Genomic DNA, 26,509 nt, shown 5'->3' on the forward strand with positions numbered 1-26,509 from the left:
GCTTGCTACAGCTATAACAGCTATGATATAAGGGAGTAGCAGTTTCTAAGCTGCTGCTTAGAAGCGTCTTGATAGCAGATTAAGAATTGATAATTATCTTTTAAGCGGATTTAATATGTTATACTAAGCTAATCAGAGTATTCCAGCTGCTTGAAAGCATTATCTGTATACTGATAGCAATATGAATCTCTGGTTTGAAGCATATAAGAATAGCTGTTATACAGTATTGCTTAGTATTAGAATGAGGAAACTTAAGCTTCGCTTTCTAATATCAGCATACGAAGCTTATTACTAATTCGCTCTTGCTTTAAATAATACTTGCAAGCATTGCTGCAGCAGTAATAGCATAGATAATGAAATCAGCTAACTGATTTTTCAGAAAGAATTCAAGTTCTTCAAAGGTAATAGGAATAAGCTTATACTATCCCTTCTTCTAGCAAGCAATATAGTTAATTCAGTTCTACTTGAAATCGTTTTTCAAGCAGTGCATTGCATATTCCATCTTATCCGCTTCATTGATTAAGTAGCAGATATTGAAATAATACTGCAGATTATATAAGAATATTTTCAATTCTATATACAATCCTTTCTTATATATAAGAGCTAGCAAGCTGCAATATAGCTATATAAGCGCTATTAAGGATGCTTCTGAAGGAATTGGTATAAAAGGGATGCTAAGAGAACTAAGATCAGCTAGCTGGAGCTTTAAGCTAGTATTGCTACTCTGGAGTAGTATTAAGCAAGCATGCTTGCTTCTCAGCTGCTACTATATCTCCTCTTCTTTCAACTAATAATTAAGCTTGCATTCCTAGTATTGCAATCTAGCTATATCTGCTGATATCTTGAGCAAGAGGTTCTTGTAAGCTGAGCTTGAGTTTGAGCTTGAAGGGAGAGTTTGAGAGAGGAGTTAGCTTAGGATTTGTAAGAGATTAGAATTGCTAGCTTATTATAATTATTGCTCTGGAGCAGCACTGCTGCTTTGTATAACTAGAGCTATTCTTATTCTCAATAGCTCACTTTCTAGGAAAGAATAAAAGATTCAGACTTATTAGAATAAAAAGAGCATATAAGTAAGATAAAGAGGTGTAAGCTGCTTTCAAGCTGCTCTGTTGATGCTTCCATTCAAAGGGATTACTGAATCTATCTCCCTCCTCCTCTTTTCGCTGCTGGATCTGTTGTTCCCCTTTTCCTTATGTATACAATTAGCTTGGACTAGATAGGATAACAATAGCCTAATAGCTACGCAGTATCGTACAAGAGCGCTGCTTCGGAGCGAAGCCCTTGCAGCAGCTCTGGACTGCTACCAGGGGTCGCAAGGGCCACCTATTTCCTTTGTGCGCATACAAGCCCTGACAGATACCACTCACTTTTCAAATTCTTTAGCTATAAGCAACAAAAAAAAAAGCATTCTTTCTCTTCCTTTCAATTTTGAACCCTTTGAACAGGTCTAAGACAGATTTTTCACCCTATTCTTGCATCCGTATAGCCTTAGTTTGCTATCCTCATCTGTACAGGCATGCTTGGATTGCATAAGCTCTTGCTTATTGCTTCAGTAGCTGTTTATCCCTTTTTCTTTCGAGAGCAATAGCGCTCTAGTTCTGATTCAATGATACAGTAAGTATAAACTTAGCTATTCAAGCTGATAGCTCAGAACTATTTGTATTATAGTTTGTAAGAATTAGTAAGAATAGCAAGTTTATTCTATGAACAGATGCACTCTTTTTTCCTGCTGAGCTCTTTTATTTTCTTTATCTATTATGCTTATATAACAGGCTGTACATTATATCTGAACTCTGAATTATATCTGAAATCTCTTGTAAAGAGAAGATGGATGAATAGAGAAGAAGTAATATGAGTTCTAATTATAAGCTGATAAATGATGTATTGAGCTTGCAAGCTAATATTACAAAGAAATAAATTCCTTTTTCTAATATTTCTTATATCAATTAATAATCTTATATAAAAGCTAATATAGCTTAGATTTATATAAGCTGTAGCAGAAAGTTTAATTATATTGGATATAGATTTATAATTAAATTACAAAATGAAATGCTTTTAGTAAATAGTACTCTGCAGAGAAAAGTAGTATGATTAATAAGATCTATGCTCCTTACAATAGTTCAATCAGTATGCTCTATCTGAATACATTTAGCTATATTGATTCTTTGAATCAAAAGCTTGCTAGTTGCATTGTTGTGGTGGCCAGGGTAGTAGTCCGTGGGACATGGAGTACAGTGGGTTAAGGGTCCTCATACATATAAAGGATACCACTCACTTTTCAAATTCTTTAGCTATAGAAAAAAAAAAAAAAAAAAAAAAGCATCCTTTCTCTTCCTTTCAATTTTAAACCCTTTGAACAGATCTAAGACAGGTTTTTCACCCTGTTCTTGCGCCCATATAGCCTTAGTTTGCTGTTCTCATCTGTACAAGCACGCTTGAGTTGCATAAGCTCTTGCCCATTGCTTCAGCAGCTGTTTATTCCTTTTTCTTTCGAGGGCAACAGCGCCCTAGTTCTGATTCAGCATTATTCTAAAAGCAAAGAATATAGAGAGATAAAGATGAGAAACTATTAGTATATACAAGAAATAAAGATTAAGAATTATAATAATATTATCCAATATCGAATTTTAATCAACATCTTATACCTAATTAAAAATGCTTCTATTGATTAGCTGTTATGAACCAACAAGCACCAACACCGGACAAGGTTACAAGAACCGGCCAACAGAACCAGCGGGGCTGGAACACATCAGGAAAAACAACCATGATTACATAATCAGGGGTTAGGGCTAAGAAAGTCCGACCAATCAGACAATAGAGCGATCACTAGTGATTACCAGCGCTCAGTGATCAGTAGTGATCCGAAATGATCAGTGGTGATCTAAAATGATCACCAGCAAGCAAGGAACTGAAGAACTAAGTATATGAAGGTTTACATTTCTTACTATCAGATAGATTTCCTTCAGATAGTTCTTCAGTTGTTAATCTAAGTATCAGATTACTCTCTACTCTGATAGCTCTAAAGGCAGTAAATACTTGCATCGCTTACTAAGACTTGTATAGTTCTGTATTTAAGAACTTAGCACTTTAATACTGCTCTTGTTAGTATAAACCCTCTTTATATACTTTGGAATCTTTAAATTACTGCAGTACTTATTACATTTTAACAACTCTTATTCAAGAATAGTTTAGTATTATCCTCTTAAGTAATACGGAATATAATAGCTTTTCCAGGAATCTCTTTATTCTTATATATTCCTATTCAGAAAGAATTGATTAATCAGATATACCAGCTTATTCAGTATATTCAGAATCTGTACGAATAATAGCAGGCTTAGAATGCTATTATTGCTAACTAATAAGCTTAGCTAGCTTAATAAGCTTAGCAGGCGCAGTCTATCTCTGCAATTACTAATAATGCTGAAAAAGCATATAAGATGAATAAGCTTGCTATATATAATAGCAATCAAAAGATGCTATATAGATTTCTTATTTACTGCAGAGCGTATTTCCTATATTACAAGATTTAGTTTATTAAGAAATCTGAGAAAGTTATTCTTACAGAAACTTATTTCGAAAAGAATGCTCTTATTTAATACAAGCCTTCTCTATACAATCATTTGGAGTATCAGAATAATTCCAATGCATATATCCAGAGTACTAAGAATATATTTGATTCTTTTGAAAGCTTTAAGAAAGCTTTTAAGAAAATCTTTAATAATTTCAACAAAGAATGCATTATAGCTTAGCAGCTTATAAATCTCAAGTAAATCAAATTAGCTTCTGCTTATATAATTAGATTTAAGTAACTCTTAATGCAATTTCTATAGAAAGATAAGAATCTTATAGAATACTATTACAAGGAATTTAAGAACAATATTAAAAATGAAATCTCTAAGCAGAATTAGCTAAAAGACTTTGCAATATTCTCTAATCAAGCTATCTGCATTAATAATTATCTGTATAAATGATAAGTAGAGAAGTTTAAGAAGAAAGAAAGCTAAATTTGAAGATTTTCAGCTAATATAAGCAAGAAATTTCAAAACAAGAATAGCGATTAATATAGCAGTATAGCTTAAAGCAATATTATATATACTAGTTTTATAAAACTCAATACAGCTAATAGATAGTATAGTAAGAAGAATAGTATTATTTGCTATAACTATAATAAATAAGAATATATAGCATGCAACTATTATTAATTCTGAAAAAATAAATAGCAATTAGTTTAAGAAGAATACTAGATAAATATTTGTTATAACTCATCCAACATGCAGATCACCAGCCAGAACACTCGGAACAACTGTTCGAAAGACAGAGAAGAATTTAACATCTTAAGAACTAAGGCTTATATAAGCAAGGATTAGGATTACAGGATCAGAATGAATCAATAGCTGATCTATAGTAATCCGAATTAGTTGAATTATTCAAACGATCCAAATAATCCAACAACCAATACTATTAACAGAACTGAAGAGCGGGATATATAAGAATACGCTTATTCCCATTAGATAGATCTCATATATAGCTCTTCAGTTATTAATCTAAGTATCAGATTACTCTCTATTCTAATAGCTTCAAAAGTAGTAAATACTTATATTGCTTACTGAGATTTGTATAGTTCTGTATTCAAGAACTTAATACTTTGATACTGCTTTTATTAGTATAAATTCTCTTTATATACTTTGGAATCTTCAGATTGCTACAATGCTTATTACATTTTAATAATTCTTATTTAAGAACGATTCAGTATTATCCTTTTAAGCAATACAGAATATAATAGCTTCTTTAGAAACTTCTTCATTCTTATGCATTTCTACTCAGAAAGAACTAATTAATCAGATGTATCAGCTTATTCAGCATATTCAGAATCTATACGAATAACAGCAGGCTCAGAGCGCTATTATTGCTAATTAACAAGCTTAGCTAGCTTAACAAGCTTAATAAGCGCAGTTTATCTCTATAGCTACTAATAATGCTGAAAAGGTATATAAGATGAATAAGCTTGCTATGTATAATAGCAATCAGAAAATGCTATATGAATTCCTTATCTACTGCAAAGTATATTTCTTGTACTATACAATTCAGTTTACTATAGAATCTGAAAAGATTATTCTTATAGAAACTCATCTCGAAAAGAATGCTCTTATTTAATACAAGCCTTCTCTATATAATTACTTAGAGTATTAGAATAATCTCAATGCATATATTCTGAGTATTAAGAATATATTTGATTTCTTTAAAAGCTTTAAGAAAGCTTTTAAAGAAATCTTTGGTAATTTTAATAAAGAATGCATTACAGCTTAGCAGCTTATAAATCTCAAGTAGACTAAATCAGCTTCTGCTTATATAATCAGATTTAAGTAACTTTCAGCACAACTTCTATAGAAAGATAAGAATCTTATGAAGCATTATTACAAGGAACTTAAGAATGATATTAAAAATGAAATCTTCAAACAGAATTAGCTAGAGAACTTTGCAATATTCTCTAATTAAGCAATCTGTATTAATAATTGTTTATATAAATAATAAGTAGAGAAATTTAAGAAAGGAGGAAGCTAGACTTGAAGATTTCCAGCTAATACAAACAAGAAATTCCAATACAAGAATAGCGGATAATAGAGCAGTACAGCTTAAAGCAGCACTATATATGCTGATTCTATAAAACTCAATACTGCTAATAAGCAGTATAGCAAGAGGAATAGTATTACTTGCTATAATTGTAATAAATAAGAATATATTGCATATAACTGCTATTAACTTCAGAAAAACAAATAGCAACCAGTTTAGAAAGAATGCTAGATAAATATTGCTTAATAATAGGAATTCAATTAACTGAGCAAAAACATTTTCTTGGAGCAAGTATTGAACTCTGTTAATTATGGAAGTTTTAGCTGGATATTCTGCTATAATGATAACTGCTTAATATATCTTTCAAGTAAGGAAGGTTTAGAATAGTTCTCTCAGAAATCTAAGCGCTATAGACAAATAGCAACAGCAGAACGAGAATGTATGCTTAGCATATAGCAATTCGAATTGCTCTAATATTATGAAACAGAGCATTCAGATGTTGAAAGAAGAGCTTAGCAATAATACTTTTCATTATTCCTTATCATTTATACTAAGGACTATAATCAGAGATATGAACAAGGAATAGTACTCTTTTAATTATTAATATGAATACTTAAATAATACTAAAAATGCTTCTCAAGCAACAGAAAGGTTAAGCTAGAACGAGCGATTCAATGATTCATCAGAATCTCCTATGAACAATAAACCCAAGAAGCTTACAAAAAGATTTCCCTTCAGCATTAGATAAAATAAGAAAACAATATGAATTGAATATCTTGTTTATAAGATAAAGCTAGAGAAGCTCTTTATCTGCATTTTCTTGCAAAACATCAAAGCATGAGAAGATAAGAATCCTCGAATCAGCTTACTTTACAATCTACATTACAAATTAGCATAAATCTTCTGCACTTATTATAGCTGCAGAATATATTTCTTGAAGAAGATATAATATAAATAATTCCTTATTAGAGAATTAGAACAAATTCTTTAAGCTATTAAGAAACAGAAATTTTGCTTTAGAGAGATTCTTAACAGATAATATTACAATACATATATTAGATTACTAAACAACTGCTCTATACAATATATAAACAAGAAAATAAAATGATAGCAGTATAAAATAATACTTTATACAATTCATATTAATAATAAGATTTGCAATTAGTATTAATAGAAGAAAGATTAGAAATAATAATAATATAAGCAAAAGCAAGCTAAGAAGCTTGCTCAAAAAGCAGCGAAGCAAGCTTAGAAGAATAAGTAGTTCTTAGCAAACTTAAAAGAATAGAATTGCTTATAAAGAAACTGCAGATAATCAGATCGGAATAGTTCCTATATAAAGCTTTTAAAATAGATTATGCTTATATCAAGTTTAATATATATATTCAAGAATATAAATACAGTGCATTATTAAATAGTAATGCTTAGGGAAACTTTATATTTTCATATATCATTAATCAGGTATAACTACAATGGAAATGAAAGAAATATTCATATACTCTCAGTACTATAAAAGAATAATCTGTTGCATATAATCAAGAAATAATCAATAAGAAAACTAATTATTTATCTATCTTAATTCAAGAATATATAATCAGAGCTTCTTTTGATATTATGAATACAGTATAGTATAAGCTGATTATAGAATTTCCATAGCTTAAAGAGCATAATCCTCGAATTGATTAAACTACTAGCTAGATCTCATGAGAATAAGCTGTATCCAGAGAGATAATTACAATTAATAGTATAGAATTAAAGCTAGTAATTAAAGAATATTTAGAAAAAGAAGCTTTATATAACTTTATATATATTTCCAAGTTAGCAGAGCTAGCAGTTCAAGGAGAAGAATCTAGTAATAAGCGAATTCAAATAGTGCTAGAGCGCTAACAGATTAGCAAAACAACGGAAGCAAAACTCTTAGCAAATCGGTTTGCTTTAGAGTAGCAAGGAAAAGCTTCAGAATGTGAATTGTAGAATTATACAGGAAAAACCTCGAAACTAAGCTCTCAAGCACTCAGTTCAGCCTAAAGCGAATGCTCAAAGCCTTCGAAAATGCTATCAGAAAAGAAGCATGCTCAACAATATCTACTATTTCTCCAGATAGCAGAAACAGTACAAGAACTAGAACTAATACTTGCAAGCATATTACGAGAATACTATAAGTTTAAGAAACTATTTCAGAGAGAATTGAATATAGAGTTATTAGAATACAGCTTATATAACTACAAGATTCTGCTATAAGAAGGAAAATAGCTCAAGTTCTTTTCTATCTATAAATTAGATAAAGCATAACTAGAAGCACTTAAGAAATATTTTAACAAGAATCTTAAGAAGGAATATATATAATTATTGCAATTATTAGCAGAATATCCTATTCTGTTTATACTTAAAAAGAATAGTAAGCTTAAGCTATATATTAATTATAAGCAATTTAATAATATTATAATTAAGAATTAATATTTATTGCTATTTATTAAGAAATTATAAAATAAGCTACAAGAAGTATAATGATTTATAGTTCTAGATCTAAAAGAAGCTTATAATCTAATTAGAATAAAAGAAGAAGAAGAATGGAAAACTGCTTTCAGAATATGCTATAGATACTACGAATATTTGATTATGCTCTTTAGTTTAATAAATACTCTAGCTTTATTCCAGAAAATGATTAATTATATTCTATGCAAGCATTTGGATTAATTCATTATTATCTATCTTGATAATATTCTTATCTACTTTCAAATACTTGAAGAATATAAGAAATATGTGGAAATAGTGTTATAAATGCTTTAAGATGCAAAACTCCTTATGAAATCTGCAAAGAGTTATTTTTATATACAAAAGATTGATTATTTCGGATTTATAATTAAGCTGGGATGTATTAAGCTATAGAAAGATAAGATGAAAGCTGTTAGAAACTGGCTAATTCTCAGAAATATTAGAGATATTAGGTTTTTTCTCGAATATATTAATTTCTATAAATAATTCATTAAGAACTATAGCTGAATTATATACTTTCTTACAAATCTTATCAAAAAAGAATAGCTTTTTAAATAAATCTCCAAAGCATAAGAAGCTTTTAATAAGATTATTAAGCATATTATCTTAGAATCAGTTCTATATAAAGCAAATCTCTATAAATTCTTTGAAGTTAAGACTGATGTATTAGAATATATACTTGAAGAATAACTTAGCTAGCAAGATAACTAAGAATATTTAAGGATTATAAGCAACTTTTTAAAGAAGTTGAATAGCTCGGAAATCAACTATGGAATCTCTAATTAGGAACTTATAACAATAATAAAAGCTTTTGAGAAGTAGTAATACTATTTCATTAGCATACAATATTCGATTATAATTTACTTGAATTACAAGAATCTAATTATATTTATAATAATTAAGATTTTGAATAAGCAATAAATTAAATAAGCAGAATTCCTCTTATAGTTTAATTTCAAGATTATACATTGCAAAAGCTTAGAAAATGAATAAGCAGATGCTTTTAGCAGAAGATTAGATTATTAAAATACAGATTTCTCGAATATATAGAACATCTTTGCTTAAGATGAGTTAGGAAATCTTATCAATGCATATAAAGAACTGAATGCTGCTTTCAGAATTGGATTCTTAGAAAAGAATTTAGAATCAATGATTCTTAATGAATAAGATAACTATATTAAGAATGTATATAATATACTAGTATATGAATATTAGAAAGTTAGAGCAATCTATAAATGTATTAAAAGATATTAGAATTTATTAAGTTTTAGGAAAAGGATTGAAAATATCTTATAATAATGCAATAGCTGCAAGAAGAATAAAGCAGAAAGATATAAGCTTTATAAACTATTATACTCTTTATTAGTATTTATAACTATTTAGCAATTCATTAGTTTAGATTTTATTATTAAGCTATCTTTCTTATAAGAACTCTTAATTAAGATGCAATATAATAGTATTTTAGTAATGATTTGCAGACTAAGCAAGTATACTTATTTTCTTTCTTATAAAGAAAGCAGTATAGCAGAAGAACTTGTATATACATTTCTTAAAATGATTATTGCTAATTATAGTATGCTAGAAGAAGTAATTTCTAATAAAGATAGAAAGTTCAATTTGAAATTTTGAACTTTACTTATAAAATAGCTTAGAATATACTATAGAATATCTATAGTATTTTATTTATAAATAGATAAATAAACAGAAAGAATGAATTAAATTGTTAAATAGTATTTATAATACTATATTAATCAGAAACAGAATAACTGAATTAATCTATTGCTTCTTATACAGTTTGCTTATAATAGTGCAGATATAAGTATAATAAAGAAGTTATTATTCTTTATATTCTATAAATACAACTTAACAGCTTATTACAAAGTATTGCTGGAAGCAGATATAAAAGCTGCAGATAAAAGAATTAAGAAGATTAAGAAAATTCAGAAAGAACTCTGATTAGAATTACAATTCATTTAAGAATAAATAATACAATATGCAAATTCCAAAAGAATTAAGAAATCAATCCTACAGAAGGGAAATAAGATCTATCTACTTCAAAAAAATATTAAAATAATCAGATCTAGCGATAAACTTAATTATAAGAAGTTAGAATTATTCAAAATCTTGTAACAGATTTCTTTAATTAATTATAAGTTAGTATTATCTTATGAAATAAGAATATATCTGGTTTTTCATATCTTACTGCTAGAATCAGCAGTATAGGAAATACTAATAAATAATACAGCAGAAGTGAAAAATAATGAATCAGAGTATAAGATAGAAAAGATTCTTAAGCATAGAAATATAGATAATATAAGAGAATATCTTATCAAATGAAAAGATTACTCAGTAAGCGAAAATTCTTAGGAACTGCAGAAAAACGTTGAAAACGCTCAGGAAAAGATAGCTGAATATTGGAAAAGGAAATTACTATCTAAGATCTCTCCGCCCCGGAACGAGAATCAGGCGCTGCAGTTTCACTCTTCAGAAGAGAAAGCTAACTAGATATGCTAGAATCTAGAGCTAAGAAACTCCAGTCGATAATCTCAAGATGTTCCTGAGATATCAGATGAATCTTCTTTTTACGAAGACTGCAATTCTTCTCATTAGCAAACCTTTCTAAGGAATTGAAACTATAACAAATCATTTCTACAGCTCGTTCCTTCAATAGCTTTCACTGTTTTCGTATATAATCAAGATAAGCTTGCAATACTAGCAAAGCTTGTAGAGCAGCAGCATTTGCTAACTCTGCTTTAGCTTTCTTGCTTAAAATCTTGCACTTTTTATAAATCAAACGCTCTACTGAAGAAAAAAAATCAGTAATTACAGAGAATACTAAGAAATGAAGAAAATCAATCAGCAGAAGCTGAGAAACAATCAGTATCACAGCTTTAATTCAGAGAAATATACTTCCTATAACAAAAAGAATTTTCAGCAAAACAATAAAAAGCTTCCATCTTCCGATAATAAGCATAAGCAAGCATTTTGATACCAAAAGCAGAAATAAGCTTAGCAAGATAATAATGCTCTTGAGTTTTCACCGAACAATTAGAATGCAATTTATTGATTCTATTCAACATCTCAATTAGAAAGATATAATCATGTATACAAATGATTTGCTAGAATACTTACAGAAGATTATTAGAGATAACGATTGATAAAAGGGAAATAATATTATAATCTATTCAATATGCAGATTACTAGCTAGGATACTCGGAACAACTATTCGAAAGATAGAAAAGGATTCAATATCTTAAGAACTAAAGCTTATATAAGCAAGAGTTAGAATTACAGAATTAGAATGAATTAATAGCTGATTTATAGTAATTCGAATTAGTTGGATTATCTAAGCAATCTAAGTAATCCAACAACTAATACTATTAATAGAACTAAAGAGCAGGATATATAAGAATATGCTCATTTCTATTAGATAGATCTCGTATATAGCTCTTCAGTTGTTAATCTAAGTATCAGATTACTCTCTACTCTGATAGCTCCAAAGGCAGTGAATACTTGCATTGCTTACTGAGATTTGTATAATTCCGTATTCAAGAACTTAGCATTTTGATACCGCTTTTGTTAGCATAAACCCTCTTTGTATACTTTGGAATCTTCGGATTGCTGCAGTGCTTATTATAATATTGCTTAGCAATAGAAATCTAATCAACTAAGCAAAAATACTCTCTTGGAGCAAGTATTAAATTCTATCAATTATAGAAGTTTCAGCTGAACATTCTGCTATAATAATAACTGCTTAATATATCTCTCAAGTAAAAAAGGTTTAGAATAGTTTCCTCAGAAACCTAGATGCTGCAAACAAATAGCAACAGCAGAACGAGAATGTATGCTTAGCATTCTTATAAATAGCAATTCGAACTGCTTTAATATTGCAGAACAGAGCATTCAGGCGTTGAAAGAAGAATTTAGCAACAATATCTTTTAATATTCTTTATTGCTTATGCTAAGTACTATGATCAGGGATATGAATAAGGAATGATACTCTCTTAGTTATTAATATAAATATATGAATAATACTGAAAATGCTTCTTAGATAATAAAAGAATCAAACTAGGATAAATAGCTTAATAATCTACTAGAATTTCTTATGAATAATAAACTCAAGAAGCTTATAGAAAGATTTCCCTTCAGTATTGAATGGAATAAGGAAACAATATAAATTGAATATCTTGTTTATAGAATAAAGCTAGAAAAGCTTTTCATCTGCATTCTCTTGCAAGATATCGAAGTATAACAAGATAAGAATCCTTGAATCAGCTCATTCTATAATTTACATTATGAACTAGCATGAATCTCCTATATTTATTATAACTGCAAAATGCATTTTTCGAACAAGATGCAATACGAATAGTTTCTCATTAGAAAACTAGAATAAATTCTTTAGGCTATTAAAGAAAAGAAACTCTGCTTCAGAGAAGTTCTCAACAAATAGTATTACAATGTATATATCAAGCTACTAGATAACTGTTATAACTCATTCAACATGCAGGTCACAGAATAAGCCCCACCAACTAAGGAACCAGGTATCACAACCCAACATCAGATACTAATCAGAATTACGTAACCCGGATTAGGATTGCTAGCATAACTATATTAGCTATGAATATAGTTAACATATTCGGAGAAATAACTATGAGGAATCATAACATAGTCAGATTAGTCAGAACTGAAGAGCTGAATATATAAGAATACGTTCATTACCATTAGATGAATTTAATATATAGCTCTTCAGTTATCAATCTAAGTATCAGATTACTCTCTACTCTAATAGCTCTAAAAGCAGTGAATACTTGTATCGCTTACTGAGACTTATACAGTTTCATATTCAAGAATTTAGCACTTTGATACCGCTCTTGTTAGCATAAACCCCCTTTGTATACTTTGGAATCTTCAGATTGCTGCAGTACTTATTATATTTTGATAATTCTTATTCAAGAATAATTCAGTATTATCTCTTAAGCAATATAAAATATAATAGCTTCTTCAGAAACTTCTTTATCCTTGCATGCTTTTACTCAGAAGGAACTGATTAATTAGATATACTAGCTTATTCAGTATATTTAGAATCTATACAAATAATAGCAAGCTCAAAGCGCTACTATTGCTAACTAATAAACTCAGCTAGCTTAGCAAGCTTAGCAAGCGCAATTCATTTCTATAGCTATCAATAGTGCTGAAAAAGCATATAAGATGAATAAGCCTGCTATATATAATAGCAATCAGAAAACGCTGCATGAATTCCTTACTTACTGCAGAGCATATTTCTTGCATTATGCAACTTAGTTTACTATAAAATCTGAAAAGATTATTCTTATAAAAACTTATCTTGAAAAAGATACTCTCATTTAGTATAAGCTTTCTCTATGCAATTACTTAGAGCATTAGAACAATTCTAATATATATATTCAGAATACTAAGAATATATTCAATTTTTTTGAAAGCTTTAAGAAAGCTTTCAAAGAAATCTTTAGTAATTCTAATAAAGAATGCATTATAGCTTAATAGCTTATAAATCTCAAGCAAACTAAATCAGCTTCTGCTTATACAATTAGATTCAAGCAGCTCTTAGCAAGATTTCTATAAAAAAATAAGAATCTTATAGAATACTATTATAAGAAACTTAAGAATAATATTAAAAATGAAATCTTTAAGCAGAATTAGCTGAAGAACTTTGCAATGTTCTTCAATCAAGCTATCTGCATTAATAATTATCTGTATGAATAACAGATGAAGAAATTCAAGAAGAAAGAAAGCTAGATTTGAAGATTTCCAGCTAATATAAGCAAGAAATTCCAAAACAAGAATAGCAATCAATATAGCAGTATAGCTTAAAGCAGTACTATGCATATAGATTCTATAGAATTTAATGCTGCTAATAGATAATATAGTAAGAGAAATAGCATTACTTGCTATAATTGCAACAAATAAGAATATATTGCATACAATTGCTATTAATTCCGAAAGAATAAATAATAATTAGTTCAGAAAGAATATTAGATAAATATTGCTTAATAATAGAAATCCAATCAATTAAGCAAAAATACTCTCTTAGAGCAAGTATTGAACTCTATTAATTACGAAAGTCTTAGCTGAATATTCTGCTATAATAATAACTGCTTAATATATCTTTCGAATAAGAAAGGTTTAAAATGATTTCTTCAGAAATCTAAGCGCTGCAGACAAATAGCAACAGCAGAATAAGAGTGCATACTCAGCATTCTTATAAGTAGCAACTCGAACTGCTCTGATATTATGAAATAAAGCATTCAAGCATTGGAAGAAGAGCTTAGCAATAATATTCTTTAATATTCTTTATTGCTTATACTAAGTATTATAATTAGGAATATGGATAAGGGATGATACTCTTTTAGTTATTAGTATAAATACTTAAATAATACTAAAAACGCTTTTCAAGCAATAGAAGGATTAAGCTAGAATGAGCAATTCAATAGTTCATCAGAGTCTCTCATGAATAATAAACTCAAGAAATCTACAGAAAGATTTCTCTTCAATATTGAATGAAATAAGAAAACAATATAAATTGAATATCTTATCTATAAAATAGAACTAGAAAAGCTTTTTATTTGTATTCTCTTGCAAAACATTAAGATATAAGAAGATAAGAACTCTCAGATCAGCTTACTTTATAATCTATATTACAAACTAGCATAAATCTTCTATACTTATTATAGCTGCAGAATATATTTTTCGGAGAAGATATAATATAAATAATTCTCTATTAGAGAATTAGAACAAATCCTTCAAGCTATTAAAAAACTAGAACTCCGCTTTAGAGAAATTCTTAATAAATAGTATTACAATGCATATATTGAATTATTAAACAATTATCTTATATAATATATAAACAAGAAAATAAAATAATAGCAGTATAAAACAATACTCTATATAATTTACATTAATAATAAGATTTGCAACTAGTATTAATAGAAGAAAAACTAGAAATAATAATAATACAAGCAAAAGCAAGCTAAGAAGCTTGCTTAAGAAGCAGCAAAGCAAGCTTAGAAGAATAAGCAGTTCTTAACAAACTTAAAAGAATAGAATTACTTGTAAAGAAACTACAGATAATCAGATTAGAATAGTTTCTATATAAAGCTTTCAGAACAGATTATGCTTATATCAAGTTTAATATATATATTCAAGAATACAAATACAGCGCACTATTGAACAGTAGCACTCAGAGAAACTTTATATTTCTATATATTATCAATCAAGCATAATTACAATAGAAATAAAAGAAGCGCTTATATACTCTTAGTACTATAAAAGAATAATCTGTTGCATATAATTAAGAAATAATTAATAAGAAAACTAATCATCTATCTATCTTAATTCAAAAATGCATAATCAGAGCTTTCTTTGATATTACGAATATAGCATAGCATAAGCTGATTATAGAGCTTTTATAGCTTAAGAAGCATAATTCTTGAATCGATTGAACTACTGGCTAGATCTTATAAGAACAAGCTATATCTAGAGAGATAGTTATAATTAATAATGCAGAATCGAAGCTAGTGATTGAAGAATATTTAGAAAAAGAAGCTTTATATAACTTCCTATATACTTTCAAAACAGCAGAGCTAGCAGTTCAAGAAGAAGGATCTAGTAATAAGCGAACTCAAATAGTGCTAGAATGCTAATAGGTTAGCAAAACAATGGAAGCAAGATTCTCAGCAAGATGATCCGCTTCGGAGCAATAAGAAAAAGCTTCAGAATGTGAATTGTGAATCTATACAGGAAAAACCTCGAAACTAGGCTCTTGAGCGCTCAGTTCAGCCTGGAGCGAACGCTTAAAGCTCTTAAAAACGTTGTTAAAAACAATAAACGAAAAGAAGCATACTCAACAGTATCTACTGTGTCAGAGCTGATTGTGCTAGCAAGGCTCAGGGCTAGCTAAGCCAGCTGGATTACGGATGACTAAGCAATATGCGGCTATAAAGCGGCTTTCTAGCCATATCAGCACTGCTGAGCAGAACTTAGCTCCTTAGGCTTTAATGTTATTTTGGTTATATACACCTGAAAGAGAGAAAAGACTTTGCTACATTGCCTTTGCAACCTTTCCATCTGATAGTTTGAAGCCTAGCCCTTTTAAAGGAAGCAATCCAGCGAGGCTTTCTATCTTTTTTTTCCTTAGGAGCAGCGCTAATACTGAGCAGGAGCAGAGCAAACGATCAGACTACTATCCTTTTCGAACCTTCGAGCCTTTAACCTTCGAGCCTTTGATCTTCGAGCCTTTGACCTTCGAGCCTTTGACCTTCGAGCCTTCGATTTTCGAGCTTTCGAGCCTTGAATACAGCGAGCAAGCAGTGCTGAGCAAGCAGTATGCAAGCAGCGTGCAAGAAGCATTCAGAAGAGATTTAAAGCATTCGAGTTGCTAAGCTAGAGCATATAGCGAGCAAGCAGTGTTGAGCAAGCAGTATGCAAGCAGCATGCAAGAAGCATTCAGAAGAGATTTAGAGCATTCGAGTTGCTAAGCTAGAGCAAACAGCGAGCAAGCAGTATGCAAGCAGCATGCAAGAAGTATTCAGAAGAGATTCAGAGCATTCGAATCGCTAAGCTAGAGCAAACAGCGAGCAAGCAGTATACAAGCAGCGTGCGAGAAGCATTTAGAAGAGATTTAGAGCATTCAAGTTGCTAAGCTAAAGCAAACAGCGAGCAAGCAGTATGCAAGCAGCATGCAAGAAACATTCAGAAGAGATTTAGAATATTCGAATTGCTAAGCTAGAGCAAATAGCAAGCAAGCAGTATATAAGCAGCATGCAAGAAGCATTCAGAAGAAATTCAGAGCATTCGAGTTGCTAAGCTAGAATAAAGTATATTCTTCGCTATTCGAGCAAGAAAGCAGAATAAGCAAGCAGTAGATCTGAGTATCTTCTATTTTCAAGAGTATATTCTTTGCTATTCAAGCAAAAGAGCAGAGTAAGCAAGCAGTAGATCTAAGTATCTTCTGTTTTCGAGAGTGTATTCTTCGCTATTCGAGCAAGAGAGCAGAATAAGCAAGCAATAAATCTGAATATCTTCTATTTTCAAGAATATATTCTTTGCTATTCAAATGAGAGAGCAGAGTAAGCAAGCAGTAGATCTGAGTATCTTTTATTTTCAAAAGTATGCTCTTTGCTATTTAAGCAAGAGTGCAGAGCTAAAGCAGAATATCTGCTTAATAACTAAAATTGCTTAGATATTAGATTGCAAACTAATTATTCTTCTATACTTAGTAATAAAGCAAAGTATAGTAATAGCTTTAGAGTTACTAGAGAGCAATTCTCAAAACAAAAAGCTGTAATTATTCGTTATAGCTGCAGAGATGCTGTTCTGAATACTGAGCTTCTTAGCTGCAAATTAAATCTCTAGTAGAAAGCTTATAATCTATATTAAACAGCTTTAAGTTCTGAAGAGTGCTTGAATAAAGTGCTGAAAGAGCAGCAACTGAGCAGCGTATATAGTGCAGATATTGCATTCGGAAGACTTACATCTGGAATATGATTAAAAAGAGATTTTTTTTTTCACAGGCTTTGGGAATGAAGCCAGAAGAGAAGGAGGGAGATGGTTGAGAGGCCTTGAGAAGCCTTGAGAGGCCTGAGGCACTGAGAGATCTTGAGAGGCCTTGAGAGGCTTGAGGCACTGAGAGATCTTGAGAGACCTTGAGTAGCTTAGAAGCCTGAGGCACTGAGAGACCTTGAGAGGCCTTGAGAGGCCTGAAGCACTGAGAGACCTTGAGAGACCTTGAGTGGCTTAGAAGCCTGAGGCACTGAGAGATCTTGAGAGATCTTGAGAGGCTTTGAGAAACCTGAAGCACTGAGAGATCTTGAGAGGCCTGAGGCACTGAGAGACCTTGAGAGACCTTGAGTGGCCTAGAAGCCTGAGGCACTGAGAGATCTTGAAAGGCCTTGAGAAGCCTGAGGCACTGAGAGATCTTGAGAGGCTTTGAGAAACCTGAGGCACTGAGAGATCTTGAGAAGCTTTGAGAAGCTTGAAGCACTGAGAGATCTTAAGAGCCTGAAGCATTGAGAAAGCATAGGAGCAGCTAGGAAGCAGCGAAAGCCTGGAAGCAACGGAAGCCTGGGAGCAACGGAAGCCTGGGAGCAACGGAAGCCTGAAAGCAACGAAAGCTCGGAAGCCTCAAAAGCCTTGAGAACAAGGCCTGATAAGGGGGGACAATCTGTCAGAGCTGATTGTGCCAGCAAAGCTCAGGGCTAGCTAAGCCAGCTGGATTACGGATGACTAAGCAATATGCAGCTATAAAGCGGCTTTCTAGCCACATCAGCACTGCTGAGCAGAACTTAGCTCCTTAGGCCTCAATGTTATTCTGGTTGTATATACCTGAAAGAGAGAAAAAACCTCGCCACATTGCCTTTGCAACCTTTCCACCTGACATACTGTTTCTCCAGATAGCAGAAACAGCATAAGAATCAGAACTAATACTTGCAAATATATTATAAGAATATCATAAGTTCAAGAAACTATTTCAGAAAGAATTGAATACAGAATTGCTAGAATACAGCTTATATAATTACAAGATTCTGCTACAAGAAGGAAAACAGCTCAAATTCTTCCCTATCTACAGATTAAATAAAGTATAGCTAGAAATACTTAGGAAATATCTCAACAAGAATCTTAAGAAAGAATATATATAATCATTGCAATTACTAGCAGAATATCTTATTCTGTTTATACTTAAGAAGAATAGCAAGCTTAGATTATATATTAACTATAAACAACTCAATGATATTATAATTAAGAACTAATATTCGTTGCTACTTATTAAGAAACTATAAGATAGATTATAAGGAGTATAATGATTTACAGTTCTAGATCTAAAAAGAGCTTATAATCTAATTAGAATAAAGAAAGAAGAAGAATGGAAAACTGCTTTCAGAATATGCTATAAATACTACAAATATTTGATTATGCTCTTTAATTTAATAAATACTCCAGCTTTATTCCAGAAAATAATTAATTATATTCTATATAAGCATTTAAATTAGTTCATTATTGCTTATCTTAATAATATTCTTATCTATTCTTGAATACTTGAAGAATATAAGAAATATATGAAAACAGTATTGCAAACGCTCTAAGATGCAAAACTTCTTATAGAATCTGTAAAGAATTACTTTTATATATAAAAGATTAATTACCTTGGATTTATAATTAAGCTAGAATGTATTAAGCTACAGAAAAACAAGATAGAAGCTATTAGAAATTAGCTAGTTCTCAGGAATATTAAGAATATTAGATCTTTTTTCGAATATATCAACTTTTACAAATAATTTATTAAGAACTATAGCTGAATTGCATATTCTTTTACAAATCTTATTAAAAGAAATCAATTCTTTAAGTAAATTTCTAAAGTATAAGAAGCTTTTAATAAGATTATTAAGCATATTACTTCAGAATCAATTCTGTATAAAGCAGATTCCTATAAATCTTTTGAAATTAAAATCAATGCATTAGAATATGCATTCAGAGAATAACTTAGCTAGCAAAATAACTAAGAGTATCTAAGAATTATAAGCAACTTTTTAAAGAAATTAAATAGCTCAGAAATCAACTATAGAATCTCTAATTAGAAACTTATAATAATAATAAAAGCTTTCGAAAAGTAGTAATACTACTTCATTAGCATACAATACTCGTGTTATGACCCATCCAACATGCAGGTCACAGAACAGGTCATGAGTAACAGGGACCAGGTGTCAAGGACTCAACGTTCTGACAAAGCATTGATTACATAACCCAGGGTTAGGGTTGTAAAGGAGGGAGGATCGTTGGGCTCGCTAGCGATCCCAACGAGCTTCACACCTTGGATCGCTATACTTACCAGCGATCCCAACGAGCTACACTGAAGAGCTGAATATATAAGGACACATTCATTACCATTAGATAGATTCAGTACATAGCTCTTCAGTTATCAATCTAAGTATCAGATTACTCTTTACTCTGATAGCCCCAAAAGCAGTGAATACTTGCATCGCTTATTGAGACTTGTACGGTTCCGTATTCAAGAATTTGATACTTCGACACTGCTCTTATTAGCATAAACCTCTTTGTATACTTGGAAATCTTCAGATTGCTGCAGTACTCATTACATTTTGACAACTCTTGTTCAAGAACAGTTCAGTATTATCCTCTTGAGCAATACAGAATACGATAGCTCCCTCAGGAATCCCTTCGTTCTTGCACGCTCCTATTCAGGAAGAACTGGTTAATTAGGTATACCAGCTTACTCAGCGTATCCAGAATCTGCGCGAATAACAGCAGGCCCAGAGCGCCACCATTGCCAACTAACAGGCCCAGCTAGCTCAACAGGCCTAACAGGCGCAGTTCACCTCTACAGCCACCAGTGGTGCTGGAAAGGCGTACAAGATGAACAAGCCTGCTATATATAACAGCAATCAGAAAACGCTGCATGGATTCCTTACTCACTGCAGGGCGTATTTCCTGTATCACAAAACTCAGTTTACTAAGGAATCTGAGAAGATTATTCTCGCAGGGATTCGTCTCGAAAAGAATGCTCTCATTTAGTACAAACCTTCTCTATATAACCACTTGAAGCATCAGAATAATTCCAATGCGCATATCCAGAATACCAAGAATATATTCAATTCCTTTGAAAGCTTCGAGAAAGCTCTTAAGAAAATCTTTAGTAATTCCAACGAAGAATGCATTACAGCTTAGCAGCTTATGGATCTCAAGCAGATCAAATCAGCTTCTGCTTATATAATCAGATTTAAGCAATTCTTAGCATAACTCCTATAGGAAGACAAGAATCTCATGAAATACTACTATAAGGAACTCAAGGATGATATTAAGAATAAGATCTTTAAGCAGGATTAGCTGGAGAACTTTGCAATATTCTTTAATCAAGCTATCTGCATCGATAACTGTCTGTATGAATAATGGATAAAGAAGTTCAAGAAGGAAGGAAGCTAGATTTGGAGGTTTCTAGCTAATACGGGTAAGAAACTCCAAAATAAGAATAGCAGTTGATATAGCAGTACGGCTTAGAGCGGTACTATGCATGCTGATCCCATGGAACTCGATGCAGCTAACAGGCAGTATAGCAAGAAGAACGGTATTACTTGCTATAACTGCAATAAACAAGGATATATTGCATGCAACTGCTATTAACTCCGGAAGAATAAATGGCAACTAGTTTAGGAAGGATGCTAGATGAATGTTGCTCGATGATAGGAACTCAATCAACTGAGCAACACTCTCTCGGAGCAAGTATCGGATTCTGTTGATTACGGAAGTCTCAGCTGGATATTCTGCTATGATGATAACTGCTTAATACACCTTTCGAGTAAGGAAGGTTCAGAATGGTTTCCTCAGAAACCTAGGCGCCACAGGCAGATAGCGATAGCAGGGCGAGGGTATACGCTCAGCACAACTATGAGCAGCAACAACTCGGATTGCTCCGATGTTACTGAACGAAGCATCCAGGCGCTGGAGGAAGGGCTTAACAACGGTGCTCTTCGCCATTCCCCATCACCTGTACCAGATATCATAGCTAGGGATATGAACAAGGGATGGTACTCTCTTGGCTACTGGTATAAATATCTAAGCAATATAGAGAATGCTTCTCAGGCAACAGAAAGATTAAGCTAGAATAAACGATCTAATGATTTACCGAAGTCTTCTGTGAATAATGAATCCAAGAAGCTTACAGGAAGGCTTCTCTTTAGCATTGGATAGAATAAGAAAACAATATGAGTTGAATATTTCGTTTATGGAATAGGGTTAGAGAAGCTCTTTATCTATATCTCCTTGCAAAGCATCGAATTGCGAGAAGATAAGAATTCTTGAATTAGCTTACTTCATGATTTATATTACGAACTAGCTTGAATCTTCTGCATCTATCATAGCTGCAGAATGCATTTCTCAGAGAAGATGCAATATGAATAGTTCTTCATTAGAGAATCAGAACAAATTCTTCAGGCTATTGAAGAATAAGAACTCCGCTTTAGAAAGGTTCTCAATAAACAGTACTACAATACATATATCGGACTATCAGATGATTGCTTCATGCAATGCATGAATAAGGAAATAAAATGATAGCAGTATAAGATGATATTCTGTATGATTCATATTAATAATAAGGTTTGCAACTAGTATCAATAGAAGAAAGATTAGGAATAATAATAATATAAGCAAAAGTAAGCTAAGAAGCTTGCTTAAGAAGCAGCGAAGCAGGCTTAGAAGAATAAGCAGTTCTTAATAAACTCAAAAGAACAGGATTGCTTGTAAAGAGACTGCAGATGATTAGACTGGAATAGTTTCTATATGAAGCTTTCAGAATAGATTATGCTTACATCAAGTTTAACATATATATTCAAGGATATAAATACAGCGTACTATTGAATAGTAATACTCAGAGAAACTTTATATCTCTACATATTGTTAATCAGGTACAGCTATAATGAAGATGGAAGAGATGCTCATATACCCTTAGCATCATGAAAGAATAATCTGTTGCATACAATCAAGGAGTAATTGATAAGAAAATTAATTATCTACTTATCTTAATCCAAGAATGTATAATCAGAGCTTCTTTTAATATTACAGATATAGCACAATATAAGCTGATTATAGGATTTCTATGGCTTAAGGAGCATAATTCTCGAATTGATTAGACTACTGGCTAGATCTTATAGGAATAAGCTGTATTCAGAGAGATAGTTGCAATCAACAATGCAGGATCGAAGCTAGTTATTGAAGAATACTCGGGAAAAGAGGCTTCAGACGACTTCATATATACCTCCAAGTTAGCAGGGCTAGCAGTTCAAGGAGAAGAATCTAGTAACAGGCGAACTCAAACAGTGCTAGGATGCTAATAGGTTAGCAAAACAACGGAAGTGAGATCTTCAGCAAGTTGGTCCGCTCCGGAGCGATAAGGAAAAGCTTCAGAAAGTGAATTGTAGATCTATACAGGAAAAATCTCGAAACCAGGCCCTTGAGCACTCGCTCCAGCCTGGAGCGAACGCTTAAGGCTCTCAAAAACGCTATCAGAAAAGAAGCATGCTTAATAGTACCTACTGTTCCTCCAGATAGCAGAAACAGCGCAAGGATCAGAATCAATACTTGCGAATATACTATGAGAATATTACAAGTTCAAGAAACTGTTCCAGGAAGAATTGGATATAGGATTATCAGAATACAGCCTATATAATCACGAGATTCTGCTACAGGAAGGAAAACAGCTCAAATTCTTCCCCATCTACGGACTAGACAAGGTATGGCTAGAAGCACTTAGGGAGTATCTCGATGAGAATCTTAAGAAGGGATATATATAATCATTGCGATTATCAGCAGAATATCTCATTCTGTTTGTATTTAAGAAAAACAGCAAGCTCAGGCTATGTATTGATTATAAGCAGCTCAACAATATTACAATTAAGAACTGATATCTGTTATTATTCATTAAAGAACTATAAGATAGATTGCAAGGAGTACAGTGGTTTATAGTTCTGAATCTGAAAGAAGCTTATAATCTGATTAAAGTAAAGAAAGGAGAAGAATGGAAAACTGCTTTCAGGATATGCTATAAATACTACGAATATTTGATTATGCTCTTTAATCTAACGAACGCTCCAGCTTCATTTCAGGAAATGATCAATTACATTCTATGCAAGCATCTGGATCAGTTTATCATTGCCTATCTCGATAATATTCTTATCTACTCTTGAATATTTGAAGAATATAAGAAACATGTAGAAACAGTATTGCAAATGCTTCAAGATGCAAGACTTCTTGTGAAACCTGCAAAGAGCTACTTTCATATACAAAAAGTTGACTATCTCGGATTTACGATTAAGCTAGGATGCATCAAGCTACAGAAGAATAAGATAGAAGCTGTTAGAAACTAGCTAATTCCCAGGAATGTTAAGAATGTTAGGTTTTTTCTTGGATATGTTAACTTCTACAAACAGTTTATTAAGAACTACAGTCGGATTGCATATCTCTTTACAAATCTTACTAAGAAGGAGCAACTCTTTAAATGAATTTCCAAGGTATAAGAAGCTTTTAATGAGATTATTAGATATGTTACTTTAGAACTAGTTCTGTGTGAAGCAGATCCTTATAAGCTTTTTGAAGTTGAGACTGATGTATTAGGATATGTATTTGGAGGATAACTTGGTTAGTGAGATGACTAAGAATGTTTAAGGATTATGAGCAATTTTTCAAAGAAGTTGAATAGCTTGGAAATTAATTATGAAATCTCTGATCAGGAATTTATGGCAATAGTGAAGGCTTTCGAGGAGTAGCAATACTATCTTATTGATGCATAATATCCGATTATAGTTTACTCAGATTATAAGAATCTGATTATGTTTATAATGATTAAGGTTTTGAATAAGCAATAAGTTAGATGAGCAGAATTCCTCTTACAGTTCGACTTTAAAATTGTATACTGCAAAGGCTTAGAAAACGGATGAGCAGATACTTTTAGCAGGAGATCAGACTATTGAGATGCAGATTCCTCGGATATATAGAACATCTTCGCTCAAGATGAGTTGAGAAATCTTATCAATATGCATAGGGAACTGAATGCTGCTCTTAGGATCGGACTCTTGGAAAGGGATTCAGAATCAATGATTCCAAACGAATAAGATAATTATATTAAGAATGTATACAGTGCATCAGTATACAAGCATCAGGAGATTAAGGCAACTTATAAATGTATCAAGAAATACTGGAATCCATTAAGCCTTAGAAAAAGAATTGAGAACATCTTATAATAATGCGATAGCTGCAAAAAGAATAAAGCAGAAAGATATAAGCTTTACGAATTACTGCATCTCTTATTAGTATCTATGACTGTTTAGCAATCTATTAGTCTAAACTTTATTACTAAGCTATCTCTCTTATGAGAACTCTTAACTAAGATGCAATATAATAGCATTCTAGTAATAATTTGCAAACTAAGCAAGTATGCTTATTTTCTTCTCTATAAGGAAAGCAGTATAGCAGAGGAACTTGCATATGCATTCTTCAGAATGATTATTGCTAATTACAGCATGCTAGAGGAAGTAATCTCCGATAGAAATAGAAAGTTTAACTCGAAGTTTTGAACTTTGCTTATAAAATAGCTCGGAATATACTACAGAATATTTATAGCATTTTACTTACAAACAGATAAATAGACGGAAAGAATGAATCAGATTATTGAATAGTATCTTCGATACTATATCAACCAGAAACAGAATAACTGGATTGATCTATTGCCTCTTGCATAATTTGCTTATAACAGTACAGATACAAGCACAATAAAGAAGTTACTATTCTTCATACTCTACAGATACAATCCAACAGCTTACTACGAGGCACTGCAAGGAGCAGATGCAGAAGCTGCAGATAAAAGGATTAAAAAGATTAGAAAAGTTCAGAAAGAACTCCGATTAGAATTACAATTCATTCAAGAATGAATGATACAATATGCAAACTCCAAGAGAATTGAGAGATTAATCCTACAGAAGGGAGATAAGATTTACTTACTTCGAAAAAACATCAAAACAACTAGATTCAGCAATAAACTCAATCATAAGAAGTTAGAACCATTCAAAATCTTACAACAGATCTCTCTAGTTAATTACGAATTAGCACTATCTCATGAGATGAGAATATATCTGATTTTCCATATCTTACTACTGGAATCAGCAGTACAGGAAATACTAACGGATAATGCAGCAGAAATAGAGAATAATAAACCAGAATACAAGGTAGAAAAGATCTTCAAGCATAGAAGCATAGATAGCATGAGGGAATATCTCATCAAATGGAAAGGTTACTCAGCTAGCGAAAATTCTTGGGAACTGCGGAAAAACGTTAAAAATGCTTAGGAAAAGGTAGCTGAATATTGGAAAAAGAAAACTAGCATCTAAGATAATCGCTTCGCCCTGAACCGAGACTCAGAAGCTTCGGAAACCTTACTCTCCAGAAAGCTCAATCAATTTATTACAGAATTCCTCAGATTCACAGAATTCCAATCAAAACCCTCAAAAGAAGAATCTTCAGCTACAATAGCAGATTTCTCAGCCATCACAGCCTGCACTTCAGCAGCAACACAAACCCTCTCAGCCTCAGCTTCCTCAGCTTCCTCTTTCTCAAGCTCTTCGAGGTTCTTGAGATCTCGATGAATAGCTCGAGACATTCTCTCACGCTACATCTTCTTTTGTTAACGCAGTCGAAGCAACTTCAACTCCAACTCTTCTATCTCGTCTTCCAGCTTTCGATGCTGAGTAGAGGTAAGGAGGAGTTCAGCAGCGTTCATCAGCTTCAGAACGTCGCACTTGGTGCAATTCTGGGAAACGCACTCCGAGCAACGGGATGAATCGTAAGAAGAAACAATACACGATTGCAGGCCTCAACTGTTGCAATAAGAACAGGAATGCATATCGAA

At 31.8% G+C, this 26,509-nt stretch overlaps 3 protein-coding genes across 3 annotated transcripts; 2 read left to right on the forward strand and 1 right to left on the reverse strand.

Moving 5' to 3' along the window:
• Window positions 1-20,424: 20,424 nt before the first annotated feature.
• M406DRAFT_264250 (uncharacterized protein) lies at window positions 20,425-20,631 on the forward strand (the record flags this gene model as incomplete). Its single annotated transcript, XM_040917647.1, has 1 exon — window positions 20,425-20,631. A coding segment is annotated over one exon (207 nt), but the record flags the coding sequence as incomplete, so codon positions are not given.
• Window positions 20,632-21,354: 723 nt separating this feature from the next.
• M406DRAFT_263123 (uncharacterized protein) lies at window positions 21,355-21,717 on the forward strand (the record flags this gene model as incomplete). Its single annotated transcript, XM_040917569.1, has 1 exon — window positions 21,355-21,717. A coding segment is annotated over one exon (363 nt), but the record flags the coding sequence as incomplete, so codon positions are not given.
• Window positions 21,718-26,066: 4,349 nt separating this feature from the next.
• Window positions 26,067-26,260, reverse strand: M406DRAFT_323710 (uncharacterized protein; the record flags this gene model as incomplete). The annotated part of the gene is made up of 1 exon (XM_040919805.1): window positions 26,067-26,260. A coding segment is annotated over one exon (194 nt), but the record flags the coding sequence as incomplete, so codon positions are not given.
• Window positions 26,261-26,509: the final 249 nt, after the last annotated feature.

This window comes from Cryphonectria parasitica, assembly GCF_011745365.1.
Source record: "Cryphonectria parasitica EP155 unplaced genomic scaffold M406scaffold_7, whole genome shotgun sequence".
Classification (NCBI taxonomy): domain Eukaryota; kingdom Fungi; phylum Ascomycota; class Sordariomycetes; order Diaporthales; family Cryphonectriaceae; genus Cryphonectria; species Cryphonectria parasitica.